General features: G+C 48.2%; 1 protein-coding gene across 10 annotated transcripts in view; it reads left to right on the top strand.

Annotated features, from left to right (window-relative positions):
* ABLIM2 (actin binding LIM protein family member 2) overlaps positions 1 to 16326 on the top strand; it is a 200050-nt gene that overhangs the window by 41625 nt on the left and 142099 nt on the right. For all 10 annotated transcript variants that reach the window (XM_029063399.2, XM_029063394.2, XM_029063396.2 and 7 more), the window contains exons 3-4: positions 10630 to 10813; positions 13876 to 13994. In XM_029063399.2, the coding sequence (XP_028919232.1) occupies positions 10630 to 10813; positions 13876 to 13994 (303 nt within the window). The remainder of the gene's footprint in view (positions 1 to 10629; positions 10814 to 13875; positions 13995 to 16326) is intronic.

Raw genomic sequence — 16326 nt, 5'->3', positions numbered from 1 at the left:
TAGTAAGTGCTTAGCAAATATTATTATTATTATTATTTATTGAGCACTTATTGTGTGCAGAGCACATTCCTAGTAAAAGCTTAATACCATTATTATTATTATGATCATTTATTGAGCACTTATTGTGTGCAGAGCACCGTACTAAGCAGTTGAGAGATTACGGTATAACACTGTTGGTAGACACGTTCCCTGCCCCCAACAGGCTGACAGTCTAGCGACCCAAGCACTTAGTACAGTGTTCTGCACACAGTAAGCGCTCAATAAATATGAATGAATGAATACCATCAATGTAGGTTAATGGACCTATGTGTGGATTGTTGAGTGGAGATGGAGATTAGGGAAGGGTCGATTCCCCTGATGTCGTCCTAACCGAATGTTCTCCAGATAGTAAGGGATATGCTATTTATTGAGTGCTTTATTATAAGTGCTGTCGAGTCATTTCCGATTCATAGCGACTCCGTGGATAGACTTTCTCCAGAACGTCCCGTCCTCTGCCATGATCTGCAACCTTGCTAACGGTTCTTCCGTTCTCGTTGTTATGGTCTCTGTGCATCTCGCTGCCGAGTGGCCTCTTCCACCTTTTCCCTGGACTTTTCCTACCATTAGTGTCTGCCCCAGAGAATCAGTTCCCCCGATGATGTGTCCAAAATCTGCTCATCTAAGTCGAGTCATCTGGCCTTCCGAAGACCACTCGGGTTTCATTTGCTCCAAAATCCATTTGTTTGTCTTTGTGGCAGTCCGTGGTATTCCCGAAAGCCTTCTCCGACATCACATTTCAAAACAACTGATGCTCTTTCTCTCCTGTTTTTTCACTGTCCAGCTTTCAGATCCAGACATTGTTAGGGGAAACACCATAGAGTTGACAATTGATATTATTGTGGCAACTGTTACATCACTGAGTGCGTACTCTCTACTAAACAGTATACTAAGAACATTTACTGAGTGCTTGCTTTGTGCTGAGCAGGTACTAAGCACCGAGGCAGTGGTCAGTCATATTTTTTGAGTGCTTACAGTGTGCAGAGCACTGTACTAAGCACTTGGGAGAGGACAATATGACAATATAACAGCACATTCCCTGACCACAAGCTTAGAGTCTGGAGGGGAAGAGAGGCCTTAATAGAAATAAATTATGGATATTTAGGTCCTTTCAGGTTGAAGGAGGGGTGAATAAAGCAGTGTGGCTCAGTGGAAAGAGCACGGGCTTGGGAGTCAGAGGTCGTGGATTCGAATCCCGGCTCTGCCACTTGTCAACTGTGTGACTGTGGGCAAGTCACTTCACTTCTCGGTGCCTCAGTGACCTCATCTGTAAAATCGGGATGAAGACCGTGAGCCCCACGTGGGACAACCTGATTACCCCACGTCTACCCCAGCACCTAGAACGGGGTTTGGCACATAGTAAGCACTTCACAAACACCAACATTATTGTTGTTATTAATCCCCATTTTGCAGATGAGGTAACTGAGTCACAGAGAAGTGAAGTGACTTGCCCAAAGTCACACAGCTGGCAAACGATGGAACCGGGATTAGAACCCATGACCTCTGACTCCCAAGCCTCTCACATACTAAGCGCTTAAAAATGATCATAATTATTAATTATTATTATTACCTCATCTGTAAAATGGGGATGAAGACTGTGAGCCTCACGTGGGACAATCTGATTACCCTGTATCTACCCCAGCCCTTAGAACAGTGCTCTGCACATAGTAAGCGCTTAACAAATACCAACATTATTATTATTATCATTATTATTATTATTTTAAAGAGGGCAAATCTAAGTGGAAGGATGATGCAGAAGGGAGTGGGAGAAGAGGAAAAGTCGGGCTTAGTCAGGGAAGGCCTCTTGGAGGAGATTGGCCTTCTGTAAGGCTTTGAGGGAGGGGAGGGTCATTGGGGAATTTGAGGAGGAAGGGGATTCAGGGCCAGAGGCAGGGTGAGAGGGCAAGAGGCCGGAGGCCAGAAAATAACATGGAGGCCCAGTGAGGAAGTTAGCGGCAGCAGAGGAGCTGAGTGTGTGGGCTGCGATGGAGAAGGAGAGAAGAGCGGGGAGGTAGGAGGCGGCGAGGGGATGGACGGCTTCGAAGCCAGGAGTGAGGAGTTTGGGCTTGATAGGAAGGTGAATTAATATCTGTCTGCCCCTCTAAACAGTGAGCTGGTTGTGGGCAGGGAATGTGTCTATTTGTTATTATATTGTACTCTCCCAAGCGCATAGTACAGTGCTTTGCACACAGTAGGTGCTCTGTAAATACGATTGAATGAACAAATGATGAATGGATGAGCCACCACTGGAGCTTCTTGAGGAGTGGGGAGACTTGTCCTGAACGTTTCTGTAGAAAAATGATCCGGGTAGCAGAAGGAAGTATGGACTGGAAGGGGGAGAGGAGGGAGGCTGGGAAGTCAGCGAGGAGGCTGAGGCAGTTGTCAAGGCCGCTACCGAGAAGCAGGATGGATCAGTGCTTGGCTCAGTGGAAAGAGCCTGGGCTTGGGAGTCAGAGGTCATGGGTTCGAATCCTGGCTCTGCTACTTGTCAGCTGTGTGACTGTGGGCAAGTCACTTCACTTCTCTGGGCCTCAGTGACCTCATCTGTAAAATGGGATTAAGATCGTGAGCCTCATGTGGGACAACCCGATTACCCTGTATCTACCCCAGGGCTTAGAACAGTGATCTGCACATGATAAGCGCTTAACAAATACCAACATTATTATTATATTAGTGGCAAGAGCCCGAGCTTGGGAGTCAGAGGTCATGGGTTCTAATCTCGCTTCTGCCACTTCTCAGCAGTGACTTTGGACAAGTCACTAAAATTCTGTGCTTGAGTTACCTCATCTGTGAAATGAGGATTGATACAGTCAGCCCCACGTGGGACAGTCTGATTACCTTTTATCTACCCCAGCACTTAGAACAGTGCTTGGCACATAGTAAGCGCTTAACGAATACCATCATCATTATTCTTTTTATTAATAAGGCAGGATAGGAAGAATGATTGTATTAACATGATAGCAGTTTGGATGGAGAGGAAAGGGCAGATTTCACGAAAGTGAAATCGACAGGATTTGTTGACAGATTGAATACGTGGGTTGAAGGAACTAAGCACATACTGTGCGAAGGGCAGTGTACTGAGCACTGGGATGTAGAACACGGCCGGGGATTAGACACAGACCCTGTCTCTCAAGGGGTTCACTATCTACCGAAACCAGGATATTCTTTATTGGAAGAAGAGCTGTTAGCTTCTAGTTGGGTTTTTTTTTTCCTCTCGAGAGAGGAAGATTTGGGCTGCTTTTCTTCTTCAAGCTTCCTTTCAATTCCTGACCTAGACCCGCTTCTGGGTTTGCTTTGAAGGATCCCAGGCCATACCGATCTTTGATGCTCAGTTTCCTTGATGGCAGCCTCTCTTCAGAAGCCAGGGATTTTTTTGTTTCCCACCAGGCCTAGAAGATGGAGCACTGTGACCCCATTTCTTCAAACCCCTCTCTGTGGGAAGAGGTTCCGGCAATGGCTTCCTATCTTATCCCATCCTTATTTTTCTTGCTCCCTACTGCAACCTTGGACCTCTGCCATCAACCTCTTCTCTCCTGGGCCCATCTCTAAATCTCATTTTTCAGATGACACAGATGACACATTTCAAAGAAGCACCCTAAAACTGTCTTTCACCTTGTCCATTTTCCTAGCCATCCTCTACCCTTCCTCTTCCTCAGCACTTGTGTGTAAACGGGGAAGCGGCATGGCTTAGCGGACAGACCCCCGGCCTAGGAATCGGAAGGTCCTGGGTTCTAGTCCCGGCTCTGCCATTTATCTGCTGTGTGACCTTGGGCAAGTCATTTCATTTCTCTGTGCCTCAGTTTGATCATCTATAAAATGGGGATTAAGACTGACCTTGGGCAAGTCATTTCGCTTCTCTGTACCTCGGTTCCCACATCTATAACGTGGGGAATAAGACTGTGAGCCCTCTGTGGCACGGGGACTTTGTCCAACCCAATTTTCTGTGTCTAACCCAGAGCTTCAAAGAGTGAATGAATGAATGGGTGATTGAGTCAGATCCCTTTCTTGTAATGGTATGGATTAAGCGGTTGTCAAGCACTGCTCTAAAGCCTGGGGTAAATACAGTTTATCTGGTTGGACACAGTTCCTATCCCACAAGGCGCTCGCAATCCAAGTAGGAAGGAGAGCAGGTTTTGAATCCTATTTTATAGTTGAGAAAATGAGGCACAGAGCAGTTAAGTGACTTTAATTTCATTTCTCTGTGCCTCAGTTTGATCATCTATAAAATGGGGATTAAGACTGACCTTGGGCAAGTCATTTCGCTTCTCTGAACCTCGGTTCCCACATCTATAACGTGGGGAAAAAGACTGTGAGCCCTCTGTGGCACGGGGACTTTGTCCAACCCAATTTTCTGTGTCTTACCCAGAGCTTCAAAGAGTGAATAAATGAATGGGTGATTGAGTCAGATCCCTTTCTTGTAATGGTATTGGCTAAGCGGTTGTCAAGCACTGCTCTAAAGCCTGGGGTAAATACAGTTTATCTGGTTGGACACAGTTCCTATCCCACAAGGCGCTCGCAATCCAAGTAGGAGGGAGAGCAGGTTTTGAATCCTATTTTATAGTTGAGAAAAGGAGGCACAGAGCAGTTAAGTGACTTTAAAGTGTGCTATCAGATGGCCCCCTCCTACCTCACCACACTAATCTCCTCCTCCAGCCCAGCTGGTGCACTCCGCTCCTCCAGCGCCAGCTCACTCACCGGGCCCCCATCTCGTCTATCTCATAGCCGACCCCTTTCCCAGGTCCTCCCCGTAGCCTGGCACTCCCTCCTCCTCTATATCCCCCAGACCTCTCCCCCTTATATCTCTCCACCTTCAAACCATTACTAAGGTAACGTCTCCTCCATGAGGCCTCCCCCCGATGAAACCCTCTTTTCGCCGGCTCCTTCTCCCTTCCGCATCATCTATGCCCTCGGATCTGTGACCTTTGGGCATTCACCCCAGCCTCACCCTCACAACACCGATGTACGTATCTTTAAATTCGATATTCTAAATTACTCATTTATTCATCTCAGCGTCCGTCGCCCCTCTAGACCGTAAGCTCCTTTTGGGCAGGGAGTGTGTCTCCTAATTCTTTTGCACTATATTCTCCCAAGCACTCAGTACAGTGCTCTGCATATGATAAGCACTCAATAAATACTGTTGATTGATTGTTGGGTGAGTGATCTCCTGGCCCAGGGACCCTCGGCAAGCAGTTGGAGAAACCGGCAAGAGAACCCAGGTCCTCTGGCTCCCAGCCCCGTGCTCTATCCCCTAGGCCACACTGCTTATTGCATTTCCAGCTCAGATGATGAACAGAGGTGTGGAGGTGAACCTGGAGAACATGGAAATGCATCTATTTTATGTACAAATAGTAGTCGTCGTAATGATTAAGTGTTTGCCGTGAGCACTTGTTCAGTTAAATGTTCAATCAATTAATCATTACTATGTGCACGGCCCTCTAATGATTATGGTAATATTAACGGTGGTATTTGTTAAGTGCTTACTCAGTACTTGACATTGTACTAAGCGCTGGAGTAGATGCAAACTAATCAGGTTGGACACAGTCCCCCTCCCACATGTAGCTCAAAATCTTAGAGAAGCAGCGTGGCTTAGTGGAAAACCCCGGGCTTGGGAGTTAGAGGACGTGGATTCTAATCCCGGCTCTGCCACTTGTCTGCTGTGTGACCTTAGGCAAGCCACTTAACTTCTCTGTGCCTCAGTTCCCTCGTCTGTAAAGTGGGAATTAAGACTGTAGCCCCACATGGGACAACATGATGACCCAGTATTTACCCCAGCACTTAGAACAGTGCTTGGCACATAGTAAGTGCTTAACCAATACCATAATTATTATTAAGGGGAAGCAGCGTGGCTCAGTGGAAAGAGCCTGGGCTTGGGAGTCAGAGGTCATGGGTTTGACTCCCGGCTCTGCCACTGTGCTGACTGTGCTGGCTGTGTGACTGTGGGCAAGTCACTTCACTTCTCTGTGCCTCAGTTACCTCATCTGTAAAATAGGGATTAACTTTGAGCCTCATGTGGGACAACCTGATTATCCGGTATCTACCCCAGCGCTTAGAACAGTGCTCTGCACATAGTAAGCGCTTAACAAATACCAACATTATTATTATTAATTATTATTAATTCCCATTTGACAGTTGAGGCAACTAAAGCACAGAGATGTGACTTGCTCGAGGTCACCCGGCAGACAAGTGGCAGAGCTGAGATTAGAATCCAGGGCCTCAGACTTGCAGGCCTGTGCTCTCTCTATCAGGCCACGCTGCTTCTCCTTTACTCCACACTTGGGAAAGCACAAGGCATTAATGTTGGTCGACTCGATCCTTGCCCGGGGGGAGTATATGTTCTACATTCCCTTTTATTCCCAATTCATGAGAAGATGCTGTGATTATGGTTTCTCATTCTGGGTTCTTAGGCCATTAATCTTCTCCCTAGAAACCACCAAATCTCCCCCACGTGCCAAGCACTGTTATAAGAAGTGCTGGGATAGACACAAGGTAGTCAAGTTGTTCCACGGGGGGCTCACAGTCTTAATCCCCATTTTACAGGTGAGTTAACTGAGGCCCAGAGACGTGAAGTGACTGGCCCAAAGTCACACTGCTGACAAGGGGCAGAGTGGAGATTAGAACCCACAACCTTGTTAATGAGATGTACGTCACCTCGATTCTATTTATTGTTATTGTTTTAATGAGATGTACATCCCCTTGATTCTATTTATTGCTATTTTCTTGTCTGTCCGTCTCCCCCGATAGTAAGCGCTCAATAAATACTATGAAATGAATGAATGAATGAATGAATGAATGAATGAATGAATGAACTTCTGACTCCCCAGCCCGGACTCTTTCCACTAAGCCATGCTGCTTCTAAAAGTGAAGTGACTGGCTCAAAGTTACACTGTTGACAAGTGGCAGAGCCGACCTCTGACTCCCAAACCTGGACTCTTGCCACTGAGGCACGCTGCTTCTCAATCCGAATTATAGCCCACATGGGGTCAACTCACTGAGAGGGTCCCAAGTTCGACGTCGCCCTCTCGTCAGCTCCTACCTATCCTGGGCTGTTGTAATAACCATAATAATGATAATTGTGGTATTTGTTAAGCACTCACTATGTGCCTGGTGCTGTACTAAGTACTGGGGTGGATAAAAGAAAATCGGTTGGACCCCGTCCCTGTCTCACAAGGGGCTCACAGCCTTCTTCTGTCTTTTTCAGCCTCTTGATTTAGAATGACTCGCCCCTCCTTCAGAACCTTCCTCCTGCCAAGAAAGCCAGGGAACGGGCCAGTAACATGACTGGCAATAAGTCCGCTCTATAAATCAACCCAAAAAGACCGGGAGAGAACATCTTTTCTCTTCCCTTCACGTTGCAAACTTTCGTTTCTTGTTCCGCTGTGTAGGCTGAGGAGGAACAGTTCCTGCATTCAGATTTTCTGGGCATACGCTTTTTTCCCCCCAACAATTTACTGTTCTGCTGAAGACAGAAAGACTCATAATAAGAATAATAGTAATGATGATGGGATTTGTTCATTCATTCATTCAATAGTATTTATTGAGCACTTACTATGTGCAGAGCACTGTACTAAGCACTGGGAATGAACAGATTGGTAACAGATAGAAACAGTCCCTGCCCTTTGATGGGCTTACGGTCTAATGGGAGGAGACGGTCAGACAAGAACAATAGCAATAAATAGAATCGAGGGGATGAACATCTCATTAAAACAATAGCAAATAAATAGAATCAAGGCGATGTACATTTCATTAACAAAATAAATAAATAGGGTAATGAAAAAAATATACATTTGAGCGGATGAGTACTTTGCTGAGGGGATGGGAAGGGAGGGGAGAGGAGCAGAGGGAAATGGGGGAGAAGAGGGTTTAGCTGTGGAGAGGTGAAGGGGGGGCGGTAGAGGGAGCAGAGGGAGAAGGGGAGCTCAGTCTGGGAAGGCCTCTTGGAGGAGGTGAGCTTTAAGTAGGGATTTGAAGAGGGGAAGAGAATGAGTTTGGCGGAGGTGAGGAGGGAGGGCACTCCGGGACCGCGGGAGGACGTGGCCCGGGGGTCGTTGGTGGGATAGGCGAGAACGGGGGACGGTGAGGAGGTGGGCGGCAGAGGAGCGGAGCGTGCGCGGTGGGCGGTACAAGGAGAGAAGGGAGGTGAGGTAGGAAGGGGCAAGGGGATGGAGAGCCTTGAAGCCTAGAGTGAGAAGTTTGTTAAGCGCTTCCCATGTACCAGGCACTGTTCTAAATGCTGGGGTAGGCACAAGCAAAACGAGTTGGACACAGTCCCTGTCCCACATGGGGCTCACAGTCTCAATCCCCATTTTACAGATGAGGTAACTGAGGCAGAGAGAAGTGAAGTGGTTTGCCCAAGGTCACACGGAAGACAAGTGGCGGAGCCGGGATCAGAACCCGTGACCTTCTGACTCCCAGGCCCGGGCTCTATCCCATATGCTGAGTTTTCAAAGTCCCTTCCAGCTCTGTGGTTTTCTGAGTATACTTGTCTTTCCCAAATTTGGGAAGCACTGTGGCCCAGTGGAAATAATCAAAATAATAATAAAAATGGAATTTGTTAAGCTCTTACTTTGTGCCACTGTGGCTACGAGCAAACCGGGTTGGACAGAATCCCTGTCCCGCAGAGCGCTCACAGTCTAAATCCCCATTTTACAGAGGAGGTACCTGAGGCACAGAGAGGTCAAATGACTTGTCCGAGGCCACACAGCAGACAAGTGGTGGTGCGGGTAGTCGGTTGGGCCGTGAGGCCGCTCCGCACCCCCTCCCCTGCCTCGGCCTCCTCTCCCTGCACCACAGAGCACTCTGGAATACTCTGTGTCCGTGCCACTTTACCGTGTTTAATACAGTGAAATGGCAGCGTGTGGTAAGGGTGGGAAGCATTCGGCTCGTGGGGGATGTGGTGATCCTCCGCCTCGCCTCCACTCGCTCCCTTAGCTCTTCCCCCCCTTCCTGTCCCACAGCACTTATATATACCAATATATCTATAATTCTATTTACTTATCTTGATGCCTGTTTACTTGTTTTGATGTCTGTCTGCCCCCCCGCTCTAGAATGTAAGCCCGGTGTGGGCAGGGATTGTCTCTCTTTATTGCTGAATTGTGCTTTCCAAGCACTTAGTACAGTGTTGTGCACACAGTAAGCACTCAATAAATATGAATGAATGAATGAATGAATGAATGAATGAATGAATGAATGAATGAATGAGAACCCATGACCTTCTGACTCCCAGGCCCTGAGTTCTAACCGGGACTCCTCCACACGGCCGTGCTATGACCTTGGGTGAGTCATTTCAGTGCTCTTTATCTCAGTCTCCACCTCGGAGAATAAAGACATCTCAACCGCATCCTACCTGGGGTGTCCTTCCTCCTCATATCGGATAGACGATGACTCTCCCCCGCTTCCAAGCTTTCTTAACGGCCCATCTCCTCCAAGAGGCCTTCCCTGACTAAGCCCTCCTTTCCTCTTCTCCCGCTCCCTTCTGCATCACCCATCTGCACTGCTCCGTTTGCTCTCCCCGCCTCACCCCACGGCACTTATGTCCATATCTGTCATTTATTCGTTTATATTTATGCCTGTCTACCCTTCTAATAATAATAATGATAATGGCATTTTGTAAGCGCTAACTATGCGCAAAGCACTGTTCTCAGCGCTGGGGTAGATCCAAGATCATCGGGGTGTCCCTCCTAGGGCTCACGGGCTTCATCCCCGTTTTACAGATGAGGAAACCGAGGCCCAGAGAAGTGAAGTGGCTTGACCAAAGTCACACAGCTGACAAGTGGCAGAAACTGGATTGTAAACTCGTTGTGGGCAGGGAATGTGTCTGTTTGTTGTTCTATTATCCTCCTCTCCCAGGCACTTAGTACAGTGCTGTGCACACAGTAAGCACTCAATAAATATGATACGATTGAATGAATGGATGAAAAAAACCCCTGTACTCCCTCCTACTTAGACTTTGAGTCCCATGCAGGACAAAGGCAAGGACTTGAGAGTCAGAGGCCCCAAATTCTAATCCCGGTTCTGCCACTTCTCAACTGTGTGACCTTGGGCAAGTCACTTCACTTCCCCGGACCTCAGTTCCCTCATCTGTAAAATGGAATGAAGACCATGAGCCCCACTTGGGACAGGGACTGTCCAAACTGATGACCTTGTATCTATCCCAGCTCTTAGAGCAGTACTTAGCCCACAGAAAGCGCTTAAAAAATACCATAATCATTCCTCTTGTTGCGATGATGATGATGCTGATGGTGTTTGTTAAGCACTTACTCTGTGCCAAGCACTGTTCTAAGAGCTGGGGTAGATACAAGGTGATCAGGTTGTCCCACATGGGGCTCGCAGTCTCAATCCCATTTTACAGCTGAGATAACTGAGGCCCAGAGAAGTGAAGTGACTGGCCCAACGTCACACAGCTGACGAGTGGCGGAGCGGGGATTAGAACCCAGACCTGGGGCTCCCAAGCCCGGGCTCTTTCCACTGAGCCGCGCAGCTTCTCTAAACGCTGCTTCTGCATTAAATTCTCGTGATAATAACTTCTGTAATAGGATCTTATGCCATGGGATGGATGGATGGCTCTTGACGGTTGTCACTTTGGCCTCTTGGCAGCGTGCGGATGCGACCTGGCTGAGGGAGGGTTTTTCGTCCGACAAGGGGAATACATCTGCTCCCGGGACTATCAGAGGCTGTACGGCACCCGCTGCTTCAGCTGCGAGCAGTTCATCGAGGGGGAGGTCGTCTCCGCCCTGGGGAAGACCTACCACCCTGGCTGCTTTGTGTGCGCTGTCTGTAGGTAAGTGCCTTCATCACCGTCATCATCATCATCATCATCATTGAAAAGCAGCGTGGCTCAGTGGAAAGAGCCCGGGCTTGGGAGCCAGGGGTCGTGGGTTCTAATCCCGACTCTGCCACTTAAGCTGGGAGACTTGGGGCAAGTTAACCTCACTTCTCTGGGCCTCGGTGACCTCATCTGGAAAATGGAGATGAAGACTGTGAGCCCCACCTGGGACAACCTAATTACCTTGCATCTAGGAGAAGCAGCGTGGCTCAGTGGAAAGAGCACGGGCTTTGGAGGCAGAGGTCATGGGTTCGAATCCCGGCTCTGCCACTTGGCAGCTGTGTGACTGTGGGCAAGTCACTTCACTACTCCGTGCCTCAGTTCACTCATCTGTAAAATGGGGATGAAGACTGTGAGCCCCACATGGGACAACCTGATTCCCCTGTATCTACCCCAGCGCTTAGAACAGTGCTCTGCACATAGTAAGCCCTTAACAAATACCAACATTATTATTATTATCATTGTGCTATTGGTTAACTGAGAAGCAGCTTGGCTCAGTGACTAGAACCGGGGCTTGGGAGTCAGAGGTGATGGGTTCTAATCCCCACTACTCCACTTATCAGTTGGGTGACCTTGGAGTAGTCACTTCACTTCTCTATGTCTCAGTTCCCTCATCTCTAGGATGGGGATTAAGTCGGTGAGCCACACGTGGGACAACCTGATCACCCTGTATCTCCCCCAGTGCTTAGAACAGTGCTCTGCACGTAGTAAGCGTTTAACAAACACCAACACTATTATTATTATTACCCCAGAGCTTAGGACAGTGCTTGCACATAGTAAGTGCTTACCAAATACCCTCATTACTATTATTACTATGTGCCAGGCACTGTAGTAAGAACTGGGATAGTTACAAATTAATCAGGTGGGACAGAAGCCTTGTCCCACATGGGATTCACAGTCTTTATCCTCATTTAACAGATGAGGGAACTGAGGCACAGAGAAGTGAAGTGGTTTGCCCAAGGCCATGTGGCTTTCATTCAGTCGTATTTATTGACTGCTTACTGTGTGCAGAGCACTGTACTAAGCACTTGGGAAGTGAAATTAAGCAAGAAATAGAGACAATCCCTGCCCACAACAGGCTCCCAGCACAGCAGACAAGTGACAGAGCTGGGATTTGTACCCAGGTCCTTCGGACTCCATTCATTCATTCATTCATTCATTCATTCATTCAGTTGTATTTATTGAGCACTTACTGTTTGCAGAGTTCTGTACTAAGCGCTTGGAATGTACAATTCAGCAAGAAATAGAGACAATCCCTGCCCACAACAGGCTCACAGTCGCCCAGCCACGTCAAATATTCAAATCCTGTTAAGGGAAGTGTGGAAACCTTCCTTTACAACAAATAAAAAGGAATAAAATTACTCCACGCTGGTGACTGCAGGAAACTTTAATACCTAGAACTTTAGCCTTTGAGGCTAATCACACTCAAGCCCGGGCTGTATGCGCTAGGCACTGTTCTAAGCACTGGGGTAGATGAGAGATAATCAAATTGGACACAGTCCCTGTCTCACATGGGGCTCACAGTCTTCATCCCCATTTTATGGATGAAAGAAATGAGGTAGAGAAAAGTTAAGTGACTTGCCCAAGGTAACACAGCAGACAAGCGGTGAATCAAGATAGGAACTCAGCTCCTTCAGACTTCTGGGTCCCTATTCTATCCACTAGACAACACTACTTATGATGATAATAATAATAATAATATTGGGATTTGGTAAGTACTTACTAGATGCCAAGCACTGTTCTAAGCATTGGAGTAATAATAATAATGATGATAATAATGGTGGTATTTGTTAAGCGCTTACTATGTGCAAAGCACTGTTCTAAAGTGCTGGGGGATACAAGGTGATCAGGTTGTCCCATGTGGGGCTCACAGTTAATCCCCATTTTACAGATGAGGTAACTGAGGCACAGAGAAGTGAAGTGACTTGCCCAAAGTCACACAGCTGACAGGTGGCAGAGCCAGGATTAGAACCCACGACCTCTGACTCCCAAGCCTGGGCTCTTTCCTCTAAGCCCCGCTGCTTCTCTTTGATTCCCTGTGCGATTCTCTGTGATCTGTGGATTAAGACTGGGAGCCCCACGTGGGACAACCTGATGACCTTCTATCTCCCCCACGCAGAGAAGCAGCGTGGGTCAGTGGAAAGAGCCTGGGCATGGGGCATGGGAGTCCGAGGTCATGAGTTCGAATCCAGGCTCTGCCACTTGTCAGCTGTGTGACTGTGGGCAAGTCACTTCACTTCTCTGTGCCTCAGTTACCTCATCTGTAAAATGGGGATTAACTGTGAGCCTCATGTGGGACAACCTGATCACCTTGTATCCCCCAGCACTTTAGAACAGTGCTTTGCACATAGTAAGCCCTTAGCAAATACCAACATTATTATTATCATTATTAATTATAATTTCTACCCCATCACTTAGAGTGGTGTTCAGCCCATAGTAAGCGCTTAACAAATCCCATCATCATTATTAATTATGATTTCTACCCCAGCACTTAAAACGGTGTTCGGCCCATAGTAAGCGCTTTACAGATCCATCATCATTATTGATCATGATTGCTACCCCAGCACTCAGAACGGTGTTCGGCCCATAGTAATAATAATAATAATTATAGCGTTTGTTAAGGGCTTAACTGTGTGCCAGGCACTGTACTAAGCGCTGGGGTGGATACAAGCAGATGAGGTTGGACACAGTCCCTGTCCAAATGGGGCTCACAGTCTCAATCCCCATTTTACAGATGAGGTAACTGAGGCCCAGAGAAGTTAAGTGATTGGCCCAAAGTCACACAACGGACAAGTGGTGGAGTCAGGATTAGAACCCATGACCTCTGACTCCCAAGCCCGGGCTCTTTCCACCGAGCCACGCTGCTTCTCAGCTGTTTCTCAGGAAGAGCTTAACAAATCCCATCATCATTATTAATTATGATTTCTACCCCATCACTTAGAACGGCGTTCGGCCCATAGTAAGCGCTTAACAAGTACCATCATTTATTTCATTTTTTTTTCTCCGTCTTGCCACAGATTGCCTTTTCCTCCCGGGGACCGGGTGACGTTCAACGGGAAAGTGTGTATCTGCCAAAAGTGCGCCCTGCCGCCCCCCGCCAGCGGCAGCAGTCCTTATCTCGTCCAGGGCCGCAGAAGTAAGCCGGGTCCTGACCGCGGACCGTCGTTTTCCCCTGGGTGGGAGGCTGACGGGGAGGGGGGCCGCCGAACATCTCTGGACTGGAAGCTCTCTGGGGGCAGGGAATGTCTTGGTTCTATTGTTCCATTGTACTCCCCGCCCCCAGTGCTTAGTACAGCGCTCTGCACATGCAAAGCACTCACTAAATATGAGAAGCCGCATCGGGTATGAGAATCAGCATGGCGTAGGGGGTTAGAGCCCGGCCTGGGAGTCAAAAGGTCATGGGTTCTAATCCCGGCTCCGCCACTTATCTGCTGTAATAATAATGATAATTTATTATAATAATGGTCTTTGTTAAGCGCTTACTATGTGCCCAGCACTGTTCTAAGCAGCGCTGGGGTGGATACAAGGTCATCGAGTGGGGCTCACAGTCTTTATCCCCATTTTACAGATGAGTAACTGAGGCACAGAGAAGTTAAGTGACCTGCCCAAGGTCACATAGCAGACCAGTGGCAGACCCGGGATCAGAACCCGCGTCCTCTGGCATGGAGAAGTGCCGAATTGTACATTCAGAGCACTTAGTACAGTGGCGCTCAATAAATACGATCGAATGAATGAACGAATGAAGTGCCTTGCCCAAGGTCACCCAGCAGACAAGTGGCAGAGCCGGGATTAGAACCCGCGTCCTCTGCCTCCCAAGCCCGGGCTCTTTCCACGAAGCCACACAGCTTCTGCTGTGTGGCCTTGGGGAAGTACCTTCACTGCTCTGGGCCTCGGTTGGAAAGTACAATTCAGCAACAGAGACAATTCCTACCCAACATGGGACTCACGGTCTAGACACACAGTAAGGACTTAACAAATGCCAATATCATCATTATTATTATTATCATCATTAATGAAGACAACATGTCATCGAAGAAGACCCTTCCACTGGGAGAGCTTCTGAAGCCAGAGAGGAAAGATTTGTCATTCGGGGGGATTGTAGCCTACCGTGCTTCAGCCTAAAAGTCCGAGGGTGACGAGAAATTGGCCGGGCTGGGATTTTCTGATCGGGCCAGCGGAAACGGACCAGCCGCTGAGGCACTGGGGCTGGAGCCCGATCCTCTCCGCGGCCTGGACAATTCTTCCGCAGCCCGCAGCCGCCTCTGCGAACCCAGCGGGCGGGATTTCTCTTCGTCACCGTGAAAGGCGTTAAAGGAAAGCACCTTGACCCTGCAGTGGTTGCGGAAAATATCCCAGCCTTTCTTGGGGTGACGTCTCGTTTGCTCTTGCTCCCGTCCTCCTTCCTGCCTGGAATTCCCTCCTCCTCCGCATCCGGTAGACCACCGCTCTCCCCGGCTTCAAAGCCCGTCTCAAATCACATTTCCTCTAGGAGAACGTCCCCCATGGCCATTTCTCTCCCCCACAGGTGCCAACTGGCAGCATTTCTGTTTCCCTTAAGAAGCAGCGTGGCCTAGTGGGAAGAGCAGGGGAGAGGACCTGGGTTCTAATTCCAACTCCGCCACTTGTTTGCTGTGTGATCTTGGGCAAGTCGCTTCACTTCTCTGGGCCTCAGTTCCCTCATCTGCAAAATGGGGATTCAATACCTGTGCTCTCTCCTACTTAAAGGATGAGCCTCATGTGGGACCTGATTGTCTCGTACATAGCCCGGTGCCTTAGTACAGTGCTTGACACAGAGTAAGTGCTTAACAGATATTACTGTTATTATTATTATTATTATTTTTAGGCACTCGACCACTCACCATACTCTTGCTTCCTCACCCTCCCACATATTAATAATAATAATTATGGCATTTGTGAAGCTCATACTGTGTTCCAGACACTGTACTAAGCCCCGGGGTGGGTACGAAGAAATCGGGTTGGATACAGTCCCTGTCCCACATGGGGCTTACAGTCTCTAGCCCCATTTTACTGATGAGGGAACTGAGGCCCAGAGAAGCGAAGTGTCTTACCCACGGTCACACAGCACAGAGGTGGCGGGGTCAGGATTAGAACCCACGACCTTCTGACTCCCAGGCTTGGGTTCTATCCACTACACCATGTAGGATTTCTGTACACACCCTTATAGTCTACTGTTTCCGCCTGTATGTAATGTGTTTCAGTGTCCGTCTTCCCTGATAGATTGTGCGGTCTGAGAGGATTGGGCTGGTTTCTTTTAATTTGATTTGACTCTCCCGGGGACATACGAAGACAATCAATGAACGCTATTAATTGATCGCTCGGATTTCATTCTGTGGGTTTTGAGAGGCAGAAATTGCCTTCGGGAAATCCCTTTAAATCCACATTTAGACTGCCATATATACGTCTAAGTTTAACTAATTAGCTATGGTACCTATTAAGCCACTTCCCAC

The sequence above is a fragment of the Ornithorhynchus anatinus genome, chromosome 4, assembly GCF_004115215.2.
Source record: "Ornithorhynchus anatinus isolate Pmale09 chromosome 4, mOrnAna1.pri.v4, whole genome shotgun sequence".
In the NCBI taxonomy this organism is placed as follows: Eukaryota; Metazoa; Chordata; class Mammalia; order Monotremata; family Ornithorhynchidae; genus Ornithorhynchus; species Ornithorhynchus anatinus.
The sequence above is the reverse complement of the archived record's forward strand: the minus strand, read 5'-3'. Positions and strand labels throughout refer to the sequence as shown.